At 44.1% G+C, this 19,956-nt stretch overlaps 1 protein-coding gene across 1 annotated transcript in view; it reads right to left on the bottom strand.

Moving 5' to 3' along the window:
• DOK6 (docking protein 6) overlaps window positions 1-19,956 on the bottom strand; it is a 188,537-nt gene that overhangs the window by 85,839 nt on the left and 82,742 nt on the right. Inside the window, exon 2 of the mRNA XM_053396618.1 lies at window positions 15,506-15,613. Coding sequence (XP_053252593.1) covers window positions 15,506-15,613 — 108 coding nt within the window. The remainder of the gene's footprint in view (window positions 1-15,505; window positions 15,614-19,956) is intronic.

Genomic DNA, 19,956 nt, shown 5'->3' with positions numbered 1-19,956 from the left:
TCCCACCCTCCCCAGCCGAAGACGGGCTCAGGGTTGCTAACAACAATAAAATAGTACAAAAGTACAGCACTCTAAAAAATAAACAACACTCTAAAATCATTCATTATAAAATTAATTAATTCAAGCCACTGGCAACCATTGGGCCAGAGCTCTGTGAAGATTGCCGAGGGAGGGAGTCAGGCTGTGCCCTGGCCAAAGGCCTGGTGGAACAGCTCTGTCTTGCAGGCCCTGCGGAAAGATGTCAAGTCCTGCAGGGCCCTGGTCTCTTGTGACAGAGTGTTCCACCAGATCGGAGCCACAGCTGAAAAAGCCCTGGCTCTAGTTGAGGCCAGCCTAACTTCTCTGTGGCCTGGGACCTTCAAGATGTTTTTATTTGAAGACCGTAAGTTTCTCTGTGGGGCATACCAGGAGAGGCAGTCCCGTAGGTACGAGGGTCCTAGGCCGTATAGGGCTTTGAAGGTTAAAACCAGCACCTTAAACCTGATCCTGTACTCCACCGGGAGCCAGTGCAGCTGGTATAGCACTGGGTGAATGTGATCTCTCAGTGAAGACCCCGTAAGGAGTCTCGCTGCAGCATTCTGCACCCGCTGGAGTTTCTGGGTCAGTCTCAAGGGCAGCCCCTTTGGAGGCCAATGGCGTCCGGGGGGTCTGGCACACTTCCTTCTCGGCTCTGGTCTTCCCCCCTGGGACCTTTGACTCAGCAGAGCGTAAACACAGCGGAACAGAAGCAGGAAACGTTCTTCGTGTGAGGGCAATAATTCAGGCTGGAACGCAGCAGTCTGTTTATCTTTAAAGCCTTTATTCCTTAGCAAAACACAACAGCAATAAATCTCCTGCCTGGCGACAAAGCGCACATCTTGCTTGCTCTCTTCTCAGAGCAAACACGCACACTGAAAGAACACAGTAAAACCCTCCCTTCAGTGTTCTAAACCCGCCCTCAGAATGTGAGGCGTCATCACTCAGAACTCTTAACCCTGTAAGTTCTGAGCCTCTCCTAACACCCCCTCTCGAATCACGTTCTGAGAGGACTTCTGAGTGTTCAACACCTTCCCCATTGCCTTCCGCTCCTTCCTGGCATCGTTGTTAGGCACCTGTTGAACCTCACAAACCTTAGGTTCGCACTGTGCGAAACCAACCCACGCATTTGTGACCTGAAACCTCTCAGGTGGAATTCCCTTTGTAGCCCACGATGACCGCCTGGGCACAAACTGGGGTGCTCCTTTTGACCCACTGGGGCCAGCATGTGCGTCTTCCTCATCAGAAGACTCCCCCTCTGACTTGACACGTCTGTGAGCTTTCTCCATTATGCGCACAGGAGATGAGGGCTCACTCTTGGACACTCCCTTAACAACCTGTGGAGACGCCCTACTCTGTTCAGGGACCTGGTCTCCACCAGCAGGTTCAGGCTCTGGCTCTCCTTCCTCCTCAGAGTCAGACAGACAATCTGAGTGAACGTCAGAGCGCACTTTGCGCCTTGCCCAACCATCCTGCTCAAAGAACTCAGCCTGTTTACTGACCAGAAGCTTGGTCTGATCACCTTCTGGATATGCGAATCTCCACCCTTTTGTCGCAGGCTCATATCCACAGAAGATCATTTCCTGGTACCTTGGGCCACCCTCCTGCTGCAGAAACTTTGGTACAGGCACTATGGCTCTGCTACGAAAAGTGCGAAAGAAATGCACAAGCGGCTTCTGCCGATGAAGCAGGAAATACGGGGTGTCACCTACCACTGAATTGTAGCACCTGTTCATCGTGAAATTGGCTGTCTTTACCGCCTCCCCCCAGAAGCTTTGAGGCAAATCAGAGTCATCCAGTGGAATCTCGGATGCTCGAACCAGAGCTTTACTCTTAAGCTCTGCCACGACACTGTCCTGAGGAGCAGTCACCTTGTGACGTATCCCCCTCTGCCGAAAGAAACCCTTTAGAGCAGACCCAGTGACCTCTGAACCTCGGTCACATTTGAACCCCTGCACCTTGGTGGAGAACCTTAGTTCCACCTCTGCAACCCAATCTTTGATCAGTTGTGTTGCCTCCTCCTTTGTTTTCAGCGTGAAAGCCCATGCGTTCCGCGTATAATCATCTGTCAGCACCATAACCTTTGGAGGCCAATGGCGTCCGGGGGGTCCGGCACACTTCCTTCTCGGCTCTGGTCTTCCCCCCTGGGACCTTTGACTCAGCAGAGCGTAAACACAGCGGAACAGAAGCAGGAAACGTTCTTCGTGTAAGGGCAATAATTCAGGCTGGAACGCAGCAGTCTGTTTATCTTTAAAGCCTTTATTCCTTAGCAAAACACAACAGCAATAAATCTCCTGCCTGGCGACAGAGCGCACATCTTGCTTGCTCTCTTCTCAGAGCAAACACGCACACTGAAAGAACACAGTAAAACCCTCCCTTCAGTGTTCTAAACCCGCCCTCAGAATGTGAGGCGTCATCACTCAGAACTCTTAACCCTGTAAGTTCTGAGCCTCTCCTAACAGCCCCATGTAGAGCGAGTTACAATAATCCAGTCTGGAGGTGACCGTCGCATGGATCACAGTGACTAGGTCAGGGCGAGAGAGGTAAGGAGCCAACTGCTTAGCTTGGCGGAGATGGAAAAATGGCGCCTTTGTTATAGCTGCAATCTGCGCCTCCATGGAAAGGGAGGTGTCGAAGATTACACCCAAACTCTTAATGGACGGTGCTGGCACTAATTGCACCCCCGCAAGAGATGGGAGTTGCCCCCTCCAATCCCATATTGTCCCGTCCCAGCCACAGGACCTCTGTCTTCGAAGGATTTAGCTTCAACCGGCTCCTACGTAACCATCTAGCCACAGCTTCCAAACATCTGGTCAGTGTGTCTGGGGCCGAGTCAGGATGGCCATCCATCAACAGATAGAGTTGGGTGTCATTGGCATACTGATGGCAACCCAGCCCAAAACTCCGAACAAGCTGGGCGAGGGGGCGCATAAAGATGTTGAAAAGCATCGGGGAGAGTATCTCACCCTGAGGTACTCCACATACCAAGTAGTGGCGCGATGACAATTCCCCCCCAAGCGCCACCCTCTGTCCCCGACCAGAGAGAAATGAGCGCAGCCATTGAAGGACTGTTCCCTGGATTCCCACGTTGGCAAGGCGGTGGTCCAGAAGTTCGTGATCGACCATGTCAAAAGCTGCTGACAGATCTAGAAGAATCAGCAGCCCCAACCCGCCTCGATCCAGCTGTCTACGAAGATCATCTGTTAGGGCAACCAGAGCCGTCTCGGTCCCATGACCAGCGCGGAAGCTGGACTGGAATGGATCCAGAGCCGATGTTTCAACCAGAAACCCACCAAGCTGTTCAGCAAGCGCTCTCTCAATCACCTTACCCAGGAACGGAAGATTCGAAACCAGACGGTAATTGGATAGATCTAAAGGATCTAATGATGTTTTCTTTAAGAGCGGGCGTACCACTGCCTCCTTCAGTTCCCCTGGGAATGTCCCCGTGCCAAGGGACAAATTGATGATATCCCCCAGGAGGGCCCGCACCTCGTCTGGACACACTCTAATCAGCCAAGACGGGCACAGGTCGAGAGGGCAGGTGGTGGGCTTTCCCGCTCGGAGGAGTCTGTCCACATCGGCTGGGGATATCCGGTCAAAGTGGTCCAATACTGGACCCGAGGACAGTCGAGGGGCCTCCAGTTCCTTTATTGTATCCAAATTGGCAGGGAGGTCATGGTGGAGCAACAAGACCTTCTCCGCAAAAAAGCTCGCAAATGCCTCACAGCTGTGTGTCAAATTGTTATTTAAATTTGGCTGTCCCTCAAGGGACGTTAAAGACCTGATTATATTAAATAATTGCGCTGGGCGAGAGCTAGCGGATGCAATGGAGGCCGAGAAGTAAGACTTCTTAGCAGCCTTCACCGCCATCTCGTAGGTTTTCATAAAAGCCCTATAAGATGTTCTTGAGGCTCCGTCACGGGCACCCCACCATACTCGCTCTAGCCGTCTGAGGTCCCACTTCATTTTCCGGAGCTCCTCGGTAAACCAGGGAGCCCGGTTTCTGCGGGGTCACATAGGGCGCTTAGGTGCGATCTCATCGATGGCTGCCAGGAGCTGGTTATTCCAGCCCTCAACAAGCTCAGTCAATGAGTCGCCAGGGGGAGCAAGGTCCCGCAAGGCTTGGCGGAATCTATCAGGGTCCATCAGCCTCTGCGGGCGAGCCCAAATCGGCTCGCCACCTAAGCAGGGTGGGGGTGGAAAGTCAATCCTGGCTTTCAGAGCGTAGTGATCAGACCATGGCACCTTCATGATCACATCTATACCTACGCCAAAGATCAAATCCAGCGTGTGGCCTGCTTGATGTGTGGGGCCCGAAACAAACTGGGAGAGCCCTAGTGTTGCCATGGAAGACACCAGGTCCAGAGCCTGTGAGGAGGGAGTGGCATCAGCATGGATGTTGAAGTCCCCCAATACCAATAGGTTAGGGAACTCCAAGGCCCAGCCGGCCACCGCCTCCAATAGGCCTGACAGGGTGGCTGCTAGTGCGCTAGGTGGCCGGTACACCAGCCAGACAGCCAAGCTCACCTCGGAGCCCCACACTAGGCCAACACATTCAATGCTGGGGATCGATGGCGATGGTAGAGCCCTGAAAGGACAATCTTCCTGGATTAATAATGCCACCCCTCCCCCCCGGCCCACAGTCCGCGACTGGTGGAGGATGGAGAAACCCGGGGCGCCATCTCTCGTAAGGTAACTGTTGCCCCTTCGCGCACCCAGGTCTCCGTCACACAAGCCAGGTCGACCCCCTGCGAGATAAAGAAATCTCGCAGGGTGGCGGTTTTGTTGCCTATAGACCTGGCATTGCACAGCACCAGTGACGGAGGTGAGTAATCCTTGCTCACCCTACCCTCGTCCCTCGGGATGAGGCGCAGATTGGAAGGGGTACGAGCATATCCATATCTCGATCGCCTTCGCCTATAACATCTGCCCCCACCGCCATACCTCCCTCGCCCCTCCACGGTAGCAATCCCAAGCCTCATAGTAGCCTCCATTGATGGCAATTAATGTTATTCGTTCGCAGCCTAAAACAATAAAACCTTAAAACCTTAAAACAATAAAAACAAAAAACAAAAACAACCCAGAAAACAATAAAACAATACAAATAAAAACTGCAAAAATTTCAAATTCATCAAAATCTAACAAATTCCCACGCCCACCCAAACATCCATCCCACCCCCATATATAAAAAATCTAAAGGGAAAGGAAAATTTTAAAAAAAACATGTTAAAAAGAACTCTGCACCCCTCCAGGTCCTCCTGGGCAGTAGCAGCATCAGTGGCAACAACTGTCCTTGTGAGGCCCCACCCTGGGCCAGATAGTAAGTGGCAGGAAGGAACAGGGCCCTCAGGCACTCACACAGGGGAGTCCTCCTGGGCAGCAGAGCAGTCCTTTTGAGGCTTCAGGCCCTGCCCTGGGCCAGATGGTAAGTGGCAAGAGCAGGGCCCTCAGACACTCACACAGGGGAGTCCTCCTGGGCAGGAGAGCAGTCCTTTTGAGGCTTCAGGCCCCGCCCCGGGCCAGATGGTAAGTGGCAAGAGCAGGGCCCTCAGGCGTCAGTGAGGTTGATGGAAGCAGGTGGTGTAGTGTTGGGTTAAAAAGCCTCATTGGCTTCAGAACTTTTGGTGTTTCATTTGCTGTTTCATTTGCAATTTGTAGGGCGAAGAGTGCTCCTAGCACAGCTACGACTATGGTGGATAGCTTCATGGAGAGTGGTATGCTGGTAAGGTTGGGTTTTGTTGGTATGCTAGTTGCTATAAGCATTCATCCTGTTAGCAGGCTTCTGATGGTAAGGCAGATAGTTATAGCTGTTGCAGTTCATGGGGTTTTAGTGGGATGATTGTTCCCAGAAGTGCTTACAACTTTTGGCAACTCATTACTTCACACTGTGAAGCCATTGTTTTAATTAATATTTGATGCGTCCAGAAATAGGCCTTAAAACCTTAGCCATTATCTTGACCTTTCCCCAGCTGATTTGATCTGCTGGGCCATTTCACTGTATTTCAATGAGGCAACATACTACATCAACAGGGGTGACAAGATTTTTTTATGCCCTTTTACTATTTCTCAAGAGATAAGTCAATTTCTCTACTGATAGCTAAACTATCTACCAAATTCACTGTTTTACTTTTTAAACATTAAACTTTTACATTCTAAGTCCCTGTTATTTTTCCTGTTCAATTTAGAGATAAATATTTTTTGGATACTACACAGTGGCCAAGAATGGTCATCCCATTGCACCGTATAAACAACGGTTTTCAGGCGGTCTGGATCCCTATGAAATCTCTTTTATGAAATCTAAAAGCCTGGGTGGTGGGGCTCATTTAAACTGGTTCTAGTATTTATATTATTTTAGAACATACATTAAGGATTCCACAGTCTCTACGTGCCAAGACTGCCAAGCTTGATCAGGGCAAATTATGCATGTTGGGTACCTTTCACTAAGCAGTAAGGCAGAGTACTCGTCAAGCTATTTCACTTTGTCTTTTGAAACACACTGCAATAATGCTGCCAAAACCGAAGAATAGCTACCTCATCCATAAAGGCTGCCAGCACAGTGAGGTTACTTTCCCCTGGCCAACAGCTCAGCTGAAAAGCCAAAATTTAATGCATGTTTCTTGTGTGCATGTATTTCTCTCTTTTTTTGGAACGTGAAAGGAGAAAAGTTATATATAGACACACACACACAAACATACAGATCAAAAGCTACTTAACAAAACAGTTATTTAACAGCTTAAAATTACTCAGATGTGCAGATGTCCTTGAAATTATTGCCAGCTGTTGATGTTAATGAAAATGTGGTTACATTGAAATAATATCACATAAAGCAGGGTTGTCATTTCTGTCCACCATAGTACAAGATCAAAGTTCTTGTATTAATTTATAAGACACTTAACAGCTTGTGTCCTGGTACCTTAAGGATTCCTTCCTGACCCCTAGGGTTTTCAGGCAGCCTGTCAGCTGGCCTTGCAAGACTCAGATGCAGGACTCATATCCGCCACAAACTGCACATTCAGTACTGTAGTCCAATTCTGTGGAACTTCCTTTGCACCAAGATTACAGCTGTTCCTTTCCTACTGAACCTCAGACACTTGGCAGAGACTTATATATTTCAGTTGACAATTTAAAGATTTTTTTCTGTTTTGACAAATTATTTTAATCAATCTCATCCATTGTATGCTTTTCAAATTGTTTGCTTAGAAACATTGGTAACTAAGTGGTATATAAACATTTGCTTCAGATGCAAATATTGAGTTCAAATCCAGTGGGTTGAGCAGCTTAGGTTCCAGCAGATCAACACAATGGGAGAATGGGAAAGAACTGATCATCACAAATCAAGCCCAGGCAGCCCAAGCAGCAACAGGATATAAAATGAGGATGCTGTAGACTCACTCATAGGATTCACTTATGTTTCCACCACAACCTTTGTGCCGCAGAGCAGGGGCATAGAAAGTGGTGGCAGTCTGCCCCAGGTGTCATCCCTGAGGGGTGTGTGACAAAATCCCTCCTGGGCAGATCACCGTTGTGCCAAACAGCCCCCCAGGTGGATCGCCACCATGCCGATTGCTACCCCTGGGCGGATCACTGCCATGCCAGTCGCACCCCCCAGGCGGATCGCCGCTGTGTGGATCGTTCCACCCCTGGGAGCACGGCATGTGCGCCGCTCTGGGCGCCCGAGCGGCTAGCTCCGCTGCTGCACCCCAGAAACTGCAACTAAACTCCATGGCCACATCTCTCTCTCAAGCTTCTCCTTCCAAGAGGAATGCAGCAGGAGCTGTACTCTGGGAAACCAGCAAAAGAAGGAACCAGCCTCAGAGACAGAAAACAAGGTGAGTCTGGGAGGCGGGATCTCCAGGGGGAACCCTGACAACTTGCCCATTCCAAATGCAATGCAGCAGCCACAAACACCCCACCCCACCCCACACTTACACAACCCAACAGCACCCACAGAGATGGATACCTCTGTAAGGTGGGGAAATGCCAAGACCATCCAACACCACCTCCCAAACCTGAGTGCTGCATGCTGCAGAACTGCTTTGCTACAAAAGACACATAAAAGGTCACCAGTTTCAGGGAGCCACATACAACCACTAGCCCTCATTGACATTTCACTATCTGATTGCCCTGCGGCTAAAGAAGAGGCAGCAGCTGTACCACCATTCGCTGCAATTCAGGAGAACCACACCTGCAGCAAGGCAGGTGACAGTGGAGGCCACTCTCCACAACCACCCCCCTCCTGATCCAGTCGGCCACTCTGTGCTTTGCTTAGCAGGAGCCACCCCCTTTGCCACAGCAGGAGGAACCCCACCCAACCTGAAGGCCCCATGTCACCAACACATGGAGTGCCCTTGGTAAGCCAATGGCTGCCCTGGACATACACTCCACGCACCCAAAATATTGAGGCAGTGTACAACAGTATAAAGGTAAAGGTACCCCTGCCCGTTCGGGCCAGTCTTGCCAGACTCTAGGGTTGTGCGCTCATCTCACTCTAGAGGCCGGGAGCCAGCGCTGTCTGCAGACACTTCCGGGTCACGTGGCCAGCGTGACAAGCTGCATCTGGCGAGCCAGCGCAGCACACAGAACGCCGTTTACCTTCCCGCTGGTAAGCGGTCCCTATTTATCTACTTGCACCCGGAGGTGCTTTCGAACTGCTAGGTTGGCAGGCGCTGGGACCGAACGACGGGAGCACACCCCGCCGTGGGGATTCGAACCGCCAACCATGCGATCGGCAAGTCCTAGGCGCTGAGGTTTTACCCACAGCGCCACCCGCGTCCTGTACAACAGTATACACAACTATAATATAAACATATTGCTGTTATTGCTGTTGTTTATCTTGAGGACCATTTGGTGAAAAGGCAGGATGCAAATTTGAAAAATGAAATATTTGAATATAATTTAACAATATAATAAGACAACTCAATACAAAGGCGCTTATCACACACAGAGAGCTAGTGACACAATCTGTATACTTGTGTGTGTTCAATTGTGAAACAAGCTACCAATCTGCAATACATTTTTAGTAAGCGTGCCAACAGCAAAACACACCTGAAATTTAAAATGAGTAACTAAAGGTAAAGGGACCCCTGACCATTAGGTCCAGTTGTGGCCGACTCTGGGTTTGCGGCGCTCATCTCGCTTTACTGGCCAAGGGCCATGTCGCCAGCATCCGGGTCATGTGGCTAGCATGACTAAGCCGCTTCTGCCAAACCAGAGCAGCGCACGGAAACGCCGTTTACCTTCCCGCCGGAGCGGTACCTATTTATCTACTTGCACTTTGATGTGCTTTTGAACCGCTAGGTTGGCAGGAGCTGGGACCGAGCAACGGGAGCGCACCCCATTGCAGGGACCTTCTGGTCGGCAAGTCCTAGGCTCTGTGGTTTAACCCACAGCGCCACCTGCGTCCCCAAAATGAGTAACTAGACTTTATTAAAAACAAAAAATAGCCTACATCAGGATCTGAGTTAAAGAAACAATGAAATTCCAGATTCCCCTCCTTGCTGGTTATAATGTACTAATGTGCTATGGTAAAAACAATGATCTCCGCAGACATTAGCTCCAATGTGAACAACTGAAGAGCATATGGTGTCTCTGGTGGCTGCATAAATGGTTTGATGATTTCTCAATTAACCAAAAACCGTATCAGAGACATATATTTATTTATTTAGGTTTCTCCCCCCCCCCCCCCAGATCCAGTGCAAAGCACATAAATAAATACAACACATAATAATACAAAAGAGCAGCTGATAAATCTAATACTCATATCAATTAAAATTTATAAAACCAACCATTGCTGTGGGTAGCTCCATAGCATCTCAACACTTAAAAGCTTGACAAATAAATCAGTATTGGGCTGATGCTGAATAGATCACCAGCTGAACGTTCAAGGAGAGGATGTTCCACATTCAGGATGCCACCAGTGAGAAAGATGGTTCTTATGATGCCATCAGAGGCGGATTTAGGAGAGTGCGAATGGTTTGGCCGCACTGCATGCAGAGCCTTGGGGGTGTCACCACTATGATTTAGAATGGCGTGTGAGAGGCGGAGGGTGCTGCTGAAATTTGGGACCCCAAGATCTGCCACTGAAGTCACACAATGCACCAGTTCAGGACATGAGACAGTTATGCTATACATGTGGCCACAGTATATATTTTTTAAGCCACAGTTAATTGTACGCAATGCAACAGCCACAAATATAGCTTCCATATGTATGCACTGGTTCACATGCACCAGGTTCATTTAGAACAAGGGTCAGCAAACTTTCTCAGCAGGGGGCCAGTCCACTTGTGGGGGGGCCAGACTATATTTTTTTGGGGGGAGAGGAAATGAACGAATTCCTATGCCCCTCAAATAACCCAGAGATGCATTTTAAATAAAAGCACACATTCTACTCATGTAAAAACACACTGATTCCTGGACCATCCGTGGGCCGGATTTAGAAGGCAATTGGGCAGGATCTGGCCCCCGGGTCTTAGTCTGCCTACCCATGATTTAGAATCTCCCAAAAGAGCTTCCTATGCTCCTGCAGCCCCTGTGGTTGTCTTCCTCATACATTAGTTACACTAAAACAGTTCAAGACCTGCTGGGACAAAAACTAAAAATGAAGCATATAATCTGAAAAATGCAACCAGAAAGAATTAAATATGCTTGATACTTTGAGGTAGCTCCTCCTTTAATTGTCTTTAACGTTTGCTGCTTTAATACAAGTCATTTCAATTGTCTCTTTTTTCACCTGCTTTCAAATTAAGTGAGATTTATTGGTTGATGATGTGAAAATTCTTTTAGTTTAATTGTCATAAGGGATGAATTTGTTTTGAATATGTTATGAGTGTGTACAGATCCATTTTCAAGCCTAATGCATTTTTAATAACTTTTTCCATCTGCAAATGATTTGCATTTTAAATTTCTCTCTGCAACAAACTAAAACAAAAATATGAATAGATTTTAGAAAATTTGTCATAATAAATGTTTATTTTTATTTTTCCTGCAAGTATCTTTTTTTTTAGTCAACATATGAAATGTTTTATCAACCTTGAAAGTGCCCATAAAAAGACTGGTACATTGGCAGGATAATCCTATAAACAAAAAGCTTGTGCTAAATTTAAGTTAAGGCAGGGTAAAGTAAACCATATCTAAATTCTGGAACAGGACTACTGTTGACTGGAGCCAGCCTAAACTAAGTCTGGCAGAGGGAAAACAAGCCTTTAAATAGGGTTTGAGTTTCACCACCCTTTTAGCTGGCTTAATTTACACTGGGTACCCCGACATATAGAGAGCTGTTAACTGAAGTAGAAAATTAGGTAAAATTAAAAGACTTTGAAGAGATAAGAGAACTGGTAACAGACTGGTTACAGTATCATCAATTAAATGATATTTTTAAGACAGCTAAAAAGAAAGGTTTTAGTTATGAGTTATCAAAATGTCAAAAAGATGTTTTACAGAACAATATAAAATTATTGTCGAAAATGTATAGTTTGCTCCTGGAATGGCATATAAAAGACGAACAGGTCAAATCAGTGATGCTACATCGGGCAAAAGACTTGGGACATAATATACAAATGGCAGACTGGGAGAGGCTATGGAAAACAGATTTGAAATTCACGGCATGTTGTTCACTGAAAGAAAATTATATGGAAATGATGTACCAGTGGTATTTGACTCATGTTAAGTTAGCAAAGATGTATAGAACAAGTACAAATACTTACTGGAAATCTAAAGAAAAAGGTGTGGTGGATGTGTAAAGTAATTAAAAATTAATGGGAGATGATATATAATGAAATGTAAAAAAGGTTTAAAATAACTTTTGTTTTAAAAAAATCCCAGAAGCTTTCTTATTAGGAATTATAGGTACCGAGATACCAAAGGATCAGAAAAGACTGTTTATGTATGCGACAACAGCCACATGCCCAGAGATGGAAGGAAGGGACAAGCCTGACCAGAGAAGAATGGCAAACCACTTTGATGGACTGCTGAAATGCCAAAATTAACTGGGAAGCTCACAAATAAAGAAGACAAGATTGGGAAAAGTTTATAATTTATCTACGAGACCACTGTAAGCAGGTTAAAACACTAGCAGGATTTTAACCACACTTGTAAACTAATACAAAGTATGGATAATTTAGAAGGATAAAAATCTGGATAAGTATTGATATGCAGTTGTAAATATTATCATTAGAACCCATGGAAGGGATTGGGCGGGGGGGGGGCATGAGATTCAGAGTAATCTCGATTTTTGGATTTTGAACTGTTTTTGTTGTATGTTTATACTCTCTCTCATCTATCTTATCTATCTATCATCTATCTATCTATCATCTATCTATCTATCTATCTATCTATCTATCATCTATCTATCTATCTATCTATCTATCTATCTATCTATCATCTATCTATCTATCTATCATCTATCATCTATCTATCTATCTATCTATCTATCTATCTATCTATCATCTATCTATCTATCTATCTATCTATCTATCTATCATCTATCTATCTATCTATCTATCATCTATCTATCATGTATCTATCTATCTATCATCTATCTATCTATCTATCCATCTATCCATCATCTATCTCTAACTAACTTTACGCTGGGTTCCCAGATCATGTCACCATGCTGACCAGGTTTAGAATCCATCCTAAATCAGCTTGTCACATTCTCATCATGCTCCCACCATGCTCCTTTTTCAGGACTTATACCACCTTAAAATCTGCTAGGCTTCACTAAGCCAACCAGAGTGAGGATCTCTGGCAAAGTAGATAATAGGGAGTTACACCAGCATAGCCCAACTGCGCTGGGAATCTCCTAGTTTAGCTGAAGATCCAATGGATCCTAATCACATTAATCCGGGCAGATCTTGCTACAGGACTGCTCCCTTACTTGCTTTCTAATTATGGCATCAGTGCAACAGAAACCTGCCTCAGGATTATGAGTTAATTTAGGCATGGCCAAAGAATCATGTAACCCCAGTGGATTTTTTTTTTTTACCATATAGAGATCCCTATACCTGCTGTTGAAATAGCCAATGGTTTCAGGAGAGGTTTGCTATATAGGTATGAGGTGTATATCTTACTATTTGAGAAATTACAAGTCCAAAACTCATTTCAACATACAGAATTAGTCATAAGCCATTATTTTTCTCTCAGGCCTTTTATATGTCCATTGAGTTTCCACACTAGATATAGGTTCTGGATAGTAGGACCTGTAAATTCTGTTAATTCCAGTAATCATTTGTCAAAAGCAGTCTCTCTCTGTGTACACAACTCAAAATCACTATGTTGTTTGATACAAGTTATTTAAGACTTTCAACAAATCTGACAAATTCTTACAATTGTATTGATTTATGACTTTGTTTCTGCCTTGAACACCCAAGAAAACATCTTTACAACAGCAGTAAAACGTAATAGTGTTACAGTCTTAAAATATTTATTTGCCAGTATAGAAAACACAAAGCACAGGTCTTGTTCAACATATTTATATATGATAAAGGCATTGAGGCATTGATCATCAAATTTGCAAATCACAGCAAACTGGGAGGGGTAGCCAATGCTACTCCTGATCATGGAATCAGGATTCAAGATGACCTTAACAGATTGGAGAACTGGGCAAAAATTAACAAAATGAATTTCAATAGGGACAAATATAAGAACCAGCTGCACAATTGTAAGATGGAGGACACCTGGCTTAGACTACTCTTGTTTTACTCTACCAGGCTTAAACTGGCTCACGGAGCAGTAGTCCCACCACTACAGAACGGAGCTTGGATCTGGTTTAATGTTATGCTGGTTTAACCTACACCAGCTTGCTTTACATCTGTTTCTTGTGAGTAAGCTATCAGTGGCTACTGGCCACAATGACTAAGTTCCTCAGCCAGAGGCTTCTGAATACCAGTTGTTGAAAACTGCAGGAGGGGAGAGTGGCCTGATTCAGAAAACTTTTCTTTTGTTCTTACGTAATGCCATTCATAAAGAAAGCCAGAAAATCAGCCTGCTCTACAATGTTTCATAGTCCTGATATTTACAGCAAAATTCCTTAGCAACGGTGCTGCCTGCTGAGTGCCTAAGTCTATAGAGTTGTTCCTATGTTTTGTTTTATAACTTTCTTTTGAAATGTCAAATTGGCTTAGTTTTCTTTTCAGCTGAATGTTAAGAGTTTGGGGCCCCTGCTGGCATCGGATTCAAATATTGTGTACCACCTGTATTTTTGCAGGCACAGCTTTACCTGTCTTGTGCTCAGGCCCACTGACAGTGGTGGACAGAGCAAGAGGCAAAGTGAGAGAGGCAAGAACACATTTTTTACTTTTGTACACAGTGCTTTATCCAGTTGGAATTTGACAGGTGCCATTGCCATTATAAGATAACAAAGGAGGCTTTTATAGTGAGTCCCAGCACCTCTTCTAGGAAAATAGCACTGTTTGTACAGTAGACTAGTTTACACACACACACACACACACACACACACACGAATACACGGACACACACATACCCCTCCACCTTCTATTCAGGCAACTAAGCAGCATTAGCACAGTTCAAGGACACATTCCGGCCAGACAAAAATACCCAAAAAGTATGAAACAGAGCTAATGGGGGATATATCCTGCTTGGGTGAGTCCCAAGGGCCACATTCTCCTCCCTATGCACTTGGATGTTCCCTGTATATATTTTTTAATGCTATATATAGAAAATATGCATGCCGGTGAGATGGGTTCTAACCTTTTCCACAACATATGAACTTACCTTAACTTATATACACAGTGACCTTAATTAGATGGAGATATTCAAACTTTCAATATCCTGCCTATAATTTGAAGTGTGTCAGTCCACCGAAAGCTGTTTGCATATCTTGGCTCTTGCAGCAAGTTACTTTGCTACAGCTCTGAACAAAGAAGTCCTGGAAGAGCCCCAGTCTTCTTTTGTAGCAGTAAACAGCTATCAAGAGACACATCCTCAAGATTGCTGCACAAAAGGTTGAATCAATTATAGTTGCTTTGTTGAAGTATGAGTGAAAGGATAGGTTCCATTGAAATAACATATAATCATGTATTGAGTTGCAGATGTACGATAATCACTGTCCAAAGCCTAAACTGTAGCGAAGTGACTGCTACACATTTAAGTCTTCAAAATCCTTGCAATCTCAAGCATCCCTATGTCAGTCCGTCAATCTTTTATTGTTGTTGTTATTATTAAAGATACGGCATCAGGCATTTAGACACTGACACCTTCTGTTCAGGCTTCATTTGATTTTTAGGTAATTACTAAAACAAAAAGAATCTTATTCTTCACAATGGTAACAAAAATGAACATTAAAAAACCCTAAAGAACTGGAATCTGGTTCTTAATTTGGAAAGATGGCTCTAGTCTGAGCCTATAATGACAGCATCATGAAATGTTGCTGTCAACTTCAACAGCTTCAAAAGCAGAGAATGAAAATATTCTCTGTAATAGTTTTCTCCCCAGTAGCTTACACTACACATTTATGCAGATAATTATGACCTACCTTGTGAAAATTTCTGAAATATGCTGCCTTTTCATCTGGAAATTTTTCTAGCCTTCTGGGTCCTTTACTTGAGGCTTTCTTGAAAACCAACCAACACCTTCTGAAAATCTGCAAGGAAAATTAATGAATTATATTAATTATATTAATCTTTGGTTACACAGGGCAGTATAATTCTTAGAAACTAACATATCTGCAACCACTGGAATACGAGTTGCCAACACAAGAAAGCTTCATGTGATAGACTAGCATACAAATGTCAAATAAATGCACAAAATCCTCTTGGTCTTCTTGGTCCCCCCCCCCCACCAAATTGCTTTCCTGTCCTTCCCCCATTGCTCTGAGCTAAGAACAACTTGGTAGATCCTAATTAGAGATCTGCTGAGTCAGTCTGACCATGTTCCAATATGTTCCTGCCTAGACTTACACCTTAGATGCCTATGACATGCCAGCCATGATCCATGGGAGATGTGTGATTATGTAGGATTTTTCATGTGAGGACAAAAGCTCCATGGAGACAGCCCTATGTGTGCCCATCTGTATATTGTTGACCCCCTTCAAATTAAGGCTATGCACATATTAACACATAAGGCGCAGGGCTAGCTTGGCACATTCAAGAAAGCTCCTCGCTCACTGCTGCAGAACAACTGAACAGGGGTTGGGTGGTGTTTGATATTTACACAAATTACACCAAGCACAATAGTGACAGTAGCTACATATCAGTAGCTTCAGATATGCTACAAATCAGAAAAGACACACACACACAAAAATGCTTTTCAGAGTTCTTTAGAAGCTGATGATCAAATTCCATTAAATCAAGTAAAGTTGGTTTGATTAACAGTTTTAAGCATTTTGGAAATTGCTATCATTATGGATTTATTTGTTTCACCTATCCCTTTAAAATAAACAAAATACAGAGAGAAAGAAATACTAGTCTTGTCCATTAAAAATACTTTTATTTCATTGCTTTGGAATGAGTTGCTAAAATAAAATTGACCAGGTGGCTACTTGATTTGCAGTTGGTTTAACAAGCCATTTTCAGAGCACTGAAAAACAATGAAGTGCTCAAAAACCAGCCCGGTCCCTAACAGAATCTAAATTATGTCTTATGTTTCCACGGACTAGGCAGCTGTCCCGATTAAACAGGAAATGTGCTTGCAGACTGCACTGAACTCTTCCGGTAATGGTAACTTCACCTAGAAGTTTATCTCCTAGAAATAATGTTACAACATGGCAGATTTCCAGGGAAGTGAAGAGAAAGTGAATACCCTGAGGTACCACTCCTTATGTTCTTTGATATCTACTGGGCTCGCGCAATGAATACCTAATTTACAGCGGTTTCACTGGTCCTTGAGTAACAACAGTCTCCTCTTATGTTCCCGGTCTCCAAGGGATTAGAATTCTGTTTCCTTTCCTCTTTGTTAATCTACCTCGCTGCTGTCAACTCTGATCTTTTTATTCAACTTCTGTTCTCTTTTAACCTACTTCTTCTGTTTATATGGAAGAGTTTGAGAAATGTGATAATCTAATAGAGAGCTTTATCAAGAGCAACTCTCTTATTACAGGCATAATGAGCATAATGAACACACGGTATCACACCTCCAGAAGCATTCAAGTGTAGAAAGCTGTTTTCAAATAACCACAAACGGACACATAAGCTGCTTTTCTAGTCACCTACTCTCTTTCTGTCTAAGCTTGGAGGATGTAAGATCTGTAGGTTTCTTTATGCATAAGATAGAAAGCCTTCTGTGTCACGATAATATTTTATTTAATTGGCAGCAGAAAACTTTGAACAGCAGTGTGCCCACTTATTCTTTTAACTATATGCCACAGGTGACAGGATACATTTTTGGCATACAAATTCCAGAACATGCATGTGTAAAACTACCAACAGTTACTTCTTAATATGATAACTACAGGAACTCATTCCTACATGTGAAAACTTTTGGGTCAATAAATTCTGCTCTCTAATACCAGATAAACCGAGTGTTTGAGGTTACACATTGGTAACAGATGATATCTGCCCACAGACAGGTACACTTTTATTATTTTTTCACATCTTTCTTATCCTGGGACTGACCCTTGGCATGGCTTTGCTCAAAGTAAACCTGAGACTGCAGTCTTGTGTATATTATACATTTTAATGGAATTTAGGGTATCCAATATCTTATATCCACTCTATGAAAGTCCTCAACAGAATCTTCATATAAATCATATAATTATAAATTCTCCATACCCTATAAACTTCAAAGACAACTGACCCTTCATAGCTTAAAGGAGGGGGAAGGAATTGTAGGTAAACTGAGCACAACCCACAGAGCCTTGCCAAGTTCTCTTTCTTGCTGGCCCTGTGGTCCTGTCAGATAATATGGCAACAGCCATATTGTGAGCTCTCAAGGTTGAGCTGCCAGCTAGTTTGTGTTCCCAGTACTATAGAGCCACAGAACAAGATGAGTCACAGTCAGGTGGCAACAATATTCCAAGCTTCCAGAGCTGCCAAGCAAGAGGGTGTGGCAGTCTACCAGGCTGTGGCCAATCTTTTAAACCAGTGATGAAGAACCTATAGGCCCTCCAGATGTTGGACTTCCCATCAGCTCCAGCCAGCATGATGACAGTTGTAGTTCAACAACATCTGTTTTTAAGCGAGACAGAGAGCTACTGTCTCATCGCTTAAAGGACCACAGAAAAAGAAACTGGTTTCATAGAAAATCTGTCCTTAATCACAGATTTTCCAAGTCAAATACCAGAGAATGAGACCCACAGGAGGCAGGCTATCTGAATTGCATTGTTTTCAACTAATGTAACATTGGCACATGCACTCAGACATACTATGCACTGAGAGCAAGTATTGTGTACTGGTCAGAGTGTTGAAGTAGAGTAGGGGAGAAGCAACTCCCCATTCAGGCACAGAGTTTAACTTGTGACTTTCCATCTCTCAACCTAATGTGGCTGATAGGGTTGTTGTGAGGATAAAGTAATGGGAACCATGTATGCTGCCTTGAACCGATGGAGTAAAGGAAAGAAAAAAATGAATGACGTCAACAGTTTTCAAGAAAATTTACGCTCAGATGCTTTTTCAAGTGTACATTCCACTGAAAGCAATGCAGTGTGAATAGATAAGCATTCCTATGCAAATTGCAAAAAGATCTACATTTTTAGAATATATGCTGAATATATGTTCTCCAAGTGTGTTTATGCAAAATTTCCTGCTCTAATAAAAGTTCATTCTCATTGATTTCATCTGAGAAATAAGTTCTAAATGTTTGTTAAAAAGAAAAGAACACTTCTCAAAGCTTTGAACAGGCTATTTTTGTAAACTTTAATAAATAATTAATAAGGGCAGTAAGATAGGCACCACTAATACATAGTAAATGAATGCATATTTTACACAAGACATCTTGTTGTCACACAGAAACCTGCTTAATTATTCAGGAACAGTTAACTATTCTTTTATCCCTGGCCTAGTTTTAGCTGCCATTGGTTGTAATCAAATACAGATCAGATACTGTAGAAGATTGCTGATAATGTTTAGCAACTGTAGGAGAATTCAGTTTCAGCCTTTAAATAGGCAAGAGAAATGCTGTAACTACACCCCTTTTAGCTATGTTTCCTGAAAGATGTTTTGCACGTGGATTGTAATGATTGTCCCCACAAAAAATGTACATTTTGTAATAGCACGCATGAAACCCCACTTAATGGATATTTAACTAGAAAGAACAACCCACAACCAATTGCTTCAGTGTGGAGTGACCCTGTTTAGGCCTTCCTCTAGTCCTGGCCTTTATTTCCCACCATTCTCTCCCCTCCTGTCTACCTAATGGTCAGCCAGCATTTTGTAGCTACAAAGCATGCCAAGTTCACATGGGCTGAGTTTTGGGGGAGCGGGGCAGCTTTTAGGAAGTTTATTTATTTATTTCTGCAACCCCACTGAGTTGCCCCAGTGGGGAATTCTCCCCAACTTGCTTTGAAACATTCACTCATTTTCCAAGAATTTTCTAAGTCACCAAAGTTATTGGCTATAACTACAACTTGCAGTAGTGAATTCTATAGTACAGGGGTGGCCGACTCCCAAGAGACTGCGATCTACTCACAGAGTTAAAGACTAGCAGTGATCTATGCCCTTTTGGGGGGTTCAGGTCAAAATTGTTGAGTTTTTTTTAGGTAGGAGAGCCCTGTTTTGGGGGGTTCAGGTCAAACTTGTTGAGCTTCTTTGGGGGGAGCCAGTGATCTACCAGTGATCTACCACAGACGTTCAGTGATCTACCGGTACATCACAATCAACCTGTTGGATGTGCCTGCTATAGTACAGGCATCCCCCCCCCACTTATGCATAATTGACTTGTGCGTGAGCACGTATATACACGGTGCCAGAAAATCATTAAATAATTTAATTCACCAGGAAATGGAGGGAGAGAGCTGGAGAGTCCTTGTGGCTCACAGGGAGACCCTCCGAA

Source organism: Podarcis raffonei, chromosome 7 (genome assembly GCF_027172205.1).
Source record: "Podarcis raffonei isolate rPodRaf1 chromosome 7, rPodRaf1.pri, whole genome shotgun sequence".
NCBI classification, from domain to species: Eukaryota; Metazoa; Chordata; class Lepidosauria; order Squamata; family Lacertidae; genus Podarcis; species Podarcis raffonei.
The sequence above is the reverse complement of the archived record's forward strand: the minus strand, read 5'-3'. Positions and strand labels throughout refer to the sequence as shown.